This window comes from Carlito syrichta, unplaced genomic scaffold (assembly GCF_000164805.1).
Source record: "Carlito syrichta isolate Samal-C Ts95f unplaced genomic scaffold, Tarsius_syrichta-2.0.1 Scaffold154564, whole genome shotgun sequence".
In the NCBI taxonomy this organism is placed as follows: Eukaryota; Metazoa; Chordata; class Mammalia; order Primates; family Tarsiidae; genus Carlito; species Carlito syrichta.
The window spans coordinates 44,656-49,286 of NW_007098660.1; the positions used below are offsets into that span (position 1 = coordinate 44,656).

At 54.5% G+C, this 4,631-nt stretch overlaps 1 protein-coding gene across 1 annotated transcript in view; it reads left to right on the top strand.

Moving 5' to 3' along the window:
• Positions 1-4,631, top strand: part of MAP3K11 (mitogen-activated protein kinase kinase kinase 11) — a 17,965-nt gene that overhangs the window by 7,394 nt on the left and 5,940 nt on the right. Inside the window, exons 6-8 of the mRNA XM_021709046.1 lie at positions 197-401; positions 974-1,109; positions 1,196-1,287. Coding sequence (XP_021564721.1) covers positions 197-401; positions 974-1,109; positions 1,196-1,287 — 433 coding nt within the window. The remainder of the gene's footprint in view (positions 1-196; positions 402-973; positions 1,110-1,195; positions 1,288-4,631) is intronic.

Sequence of the window (4,631 nt, forward strand, 5' to 3'; positions counted from 1 at the left end):
ACCGGGAAGGGGCGGGGCCGTGGAACTTCTGGGAAGGCCAGGGGGCGGGGCGTCCGGCTCCGGGGAAATCTCCGAGTCCGGGGCTCTTCTCCCGGGGGTGGGGTCAGGTGGATCGGCCTTCCTGATCCAAAAACCCGGGTTCGAGAAGGCAGTGAGGCCGGCTACAGCCACACAGCCACTGCCACTGCCTGTGTAGCCTGGGAGCCGGCCAGGGCCCCCCGCGGGTTGGAGTCCTGGCTCTCCTTCACCGCAAACCTGCACCCTGCTCTCCTCCCCCCAAACCTCAGACTTCAAGCACCGCATCACCGTGCAGGCCTCACCCGGCCTTGACCGGAGGAGAAACGTCTTCGAGGTCGGGGCTGGGGACTCGCCCACCTTCCCCCGGTTCCGGGCCATCCAGTGTAAGAAACCTAGCCTCCCTCCTCCTCTCCTTCCCCCAGCCCTTATCCTCTGTCAAACCTTTTCCTGGAGGGGGATCCCACCCACTGTCTCCTCCTCTTCCCCTCCTTCCCCCCATTGATCTAGAATGATAACTCTGGGTCTCCCAAGCAGCACACATTTTACTTAATTTCTTAGTCAAGCAATGGTATGATACTATATGTTACTCATTGTCTTAATGCTTTGCTAATATTAACTTTATTCTTTGCAATAATTACATTAGGTAGATATTATTATCGTTATCATAATTTAATTGATAAGCAACTAATAAGCAGCAGAGCCAGAATTCAGACCTAGGCAATTGGTGTCAAATGTCTGTACTAACTACTGAGCAGCAAGTGTCAGCTGAAGGACTAGACATGTACCCACCCCACTGCTGGCCCCAAGATCCAAACCTGCCTCTCACCCAAAACTCACCCTTGGAATGGTGTGGGACCCAGCCTGCTCCTCAACCCCTAAGAGTCATCTCTGAAGGACGACTCATAATGGAGGGAAGAGACGGGTCAGCCCACATCCTCCTGGCTTCCCTCCACAGTGGAACCTGCAGAGCCAGGCCAGACATGGGGCCGCCAGTCCCCCCGACGTCTGGAGGACTCAAGCAATGGCGAGCGGCGAGCATGCTGGGCCTGGGGTCCCAGTTCCCCCAAGCCTGGGGAAGCCCAGAATGGAAGGTGAGTGCCCGAGTGCCCCCACCCTGCTATCATCTGCTGTCCCTAGTCCCGAGATGCATCCCTCCCTCCTTGACCTCTCTCACCAGGAGAAGGTCCCGCATGGACGAGGCCACGTGGTACCTGGATTCAGATGACTCGTCCCCCTTAGGATCTCTTTCCACACCCCCAACTCTCAACGGTGAGTTCTCCCCACCCCCAAAGCAGGATCTTGCTGAGCTCCTGGAGGCCCCTTGGGGAGGCCATGAGGGCCCAGCAGACAGAACAAGGATCCTGCCCTGATTGCTTGTATTCTGGAGATGAGGAAACTGAGGCGGAGACAGGCCAGAGTCGGTCCTAGAGCCCAGGTCCGACCTGCCGTCCCATGATCAAGCTGCCTACAGCCCAGGCCTCCGAGGTCCCAGAGTCACGTCCCCCTGTTCAGACCTGGCCTGCCAAAGGCCTCTTTCCTGGGCCCGTGGGTAGCCCCTGTGCCCCTAGCAGGCTCTAGGAAGGAAAGGAAGACAAAATGGTACACCCATTTGGTACCCAAGGGAAACTGGGTCCACAGAAAGGAAGGAAACTGCCTGTGGGGGATGGAGCCAGGTAAGTATCTGCCATATTGCACTTCTCAGAGTCTCCCTGGGGTGCCCCTAGCAGGGCAAGAATAAGAAGGCTGAGCAGACAGGATCCAGGGCCCACTCTCACTGCATCCAGGACAGTTCACGGCTTTTCTGTTCTCCATGATGATAGCAACACTGCTGTCCACCAACATCCCACCCAAGTGACAACCCTGTGAGGGAGGTACTATTATTATCCCCATTTTAAAGATAAGGAAACTGATACTCCAAGAGGCAAAATAACCTCCCTAAATCCCCCAGCTAAGGACGTGAACTGAGATCCATGGTAGGGCTCCTTGGAACTTTCACTTGAAGAAAGGGTCTGTCACATACAGACTGCTTAGGACACTCAAGTGTGGGGCAGAGAGCAAGTCTCCAGCATCAGGGGGATAAGGACTCATCCCAGCCCAGCCCTAGCAGAGGCGAGAAAGTTATGGCCTCCCTTGCCTGTGTATTCCAGTGCAACCAGGGACCATCTTCACAACCCTCAGCCTACATGCTGCTCACAGCCAGAGTCCTGTTCAGGAAACCATTGAGACTCCTTCCACCCCAACTGACCTGTCATCTCCACCATTAGCTGAGTGACATTCGACAATAATAACAGCAGCTAACATGCATTGGGTCTTTCCTACGTGCTAGGTAATTTTGTGAGGTGGATAGTATTATTGGCCCATTTTACAGTTGAGGAAACTGAGACACGGGAGGCTAAGTAGTTTGAGGCAAGACACCCGGCAGAGCAGCCATTTGAACCGAGGTCTGTCTGAGTCCAGAAGAGCCCTGGTGTCCCCATCTGTCCCACCACTTTCTTCTCCAGCAATTGCATTGCCTCAAGGGCAATTGTACTGTGGGGGGCTTCTTGGATTCACCTGTTCTAGAGGGTACCCGGATTCACCTGTTCTAGAGGGTACCCGGCCAGAGGAGTCAATGGAGGATGGAGATCCTGTCCACCCAGGTGTGTTTGTGTTTGTTTTTTCACTCCTTTTTTTTTTTTGAGTTGGAGTCTCACTCTGTCGCCCAGACTGGAGTGCAGTGGCCACTCCCGGCCACCGCAGCCTCGACTTGCTGGGCTCCGGCGATCCTTCCGCCTCAGCCTTCCAAGTAAGCTGGAACTACAGGCGCACGCTACCACACCTGGCTAATTTTTTATTTATTGTAGAGATGCAGTCTCGCCAAGTTGTCCAGGCAGGTCTCGAACCCACGGGCTCAGGCAATCCACTCACCTCAGCCTCCCAAAGCGCAGGATTACAGGCTGAGCCACCGAGCCCAGCTGTTTTTTCACTTCTTGAGTCAAGGTCTTAATCTGTTGCCCAGGCTGGAGTGCAATGGCTCACCACAGCCTCGATCTCCTGACCTCAGGTATTCCTTCTGCCTCAGCCTCCCGAGTGGCTGGGACTACAGAAGTGTGCCACCACGCCCGGCTAAGTTTTTGATTTTTCTTTTGTAGAGACAAGGTCTCACTCTGTTGCCCAGGCTGGTCTGGAACTCTTGGGCTCAAGTGATCCTCCTGCCTTAGCCTCCCAAAATAACAGGATTACGGGCATGAGCCACTGCACCCAGCAAGGTGTATACGTTAAAGAAATGCCAGACCCTTCTGCAGAACCCTTCGGCCTTGCCCTCCCTGGACTCCCAGGGGCAGGGACACAAATGCCTGGGTCCCATCCTGCTCAGGTTTGCCCCTCTACCTGAAAGGATGCCACCTGCCCCAGCCAAGTCACCAGCTGAGCATGTAGTTCTCCTAGACAAAGCCCACATTCCAGCTCCTGCCTGGGTCCACGAGAATACCTGCCCATGACCTCGTGACCACCCACAAAGTCAGAAACCCAGCTGAGAATCAGGTAATGGGGACTCACAGAGGTCCCAGACCCTGTGAGATTGTCCCAGGCAGACTGGGCACGGTGGCTCATGCCTGTAATCCCAGCACTTTGGGAGGCAGAGGTGAGAGGATTGCCTGAGCCTACAGGTTCGAGACCAGCCTGGTAACTTGATGAGACCTCGTCTCTACAATAAATTTAAAAATTAAGCCAGGCACGGTGGCTCAAGGCTGTAATCCCAGCACTTTGGGAGGCAGAGGTGAGAGGATGGCCTGAGCTGTGGGTTCGAGACCAGTCTGGGCAACATGGTGAGACCTCATCTCTACAATAAATCAAAAAGAAGAAAATTAGCTGGGTGTGGTAGCGTGCACCTCTAGTTCCAGCTACTTAGAAGGCTGAGGCAGAAGGATCGCGTGAGCCCAGCAGGTCGAGGCTGTGGTGGCTGTGAGCATGCCACTGCCCTCTAGCCTGGGCGACAGAGTGAGACTTCAACTCAAAAAAAAAATTATCTAGGCTTGGTGGTGCCCGCCTGTAGTTCCAGCTTCTTGCAATCAGAGGCAGAAGGATTGCCTGAACCCAGCAGGTCGAGGCTGCAGTGGCCGTGAGCATGCTACTGCACTCCAGCCTGGTGACAGAGTGAGACTCCAACTCAAAAAAAAAAAAAAAAAAAAAGAAAGAAAGAAATTGTCCCAGGGGACCATGTGTGGTGGCTCACACCTATAATCCCAGCTCTTTGGGAGGCCAAGGTGAGAGGATCGCCAGAGCCCATGGGTTTGAGACCAGCCTGGGCAACTTGGTGAGACCTCATCTCTACAGTAAATCAAAAATTAACTGGGTGTGGTGCCACGTGCCTGTAGTTCCAGCTACTTGGAAGGCTGAGGCAGAAGGATCACCTGAGCCCAGCAGGTTGAGGCTGCAGTGGCCGTGAATATGCCACTGTACTCCAGCCTGGGCAACAGAGTGAGACTCCAACTCAAAAAAAAAAAAAAGCCGGGCTCAGTGGCTCAGCCTGTAATCCCACGCCTTTGGGAGGCTGAGGTGAGTGGATTGCCTGAGCCCACGGGTTCGAGACCCGCCTGGGCAGCGAGACCTCATCTCTACAATAAATCAAAAAA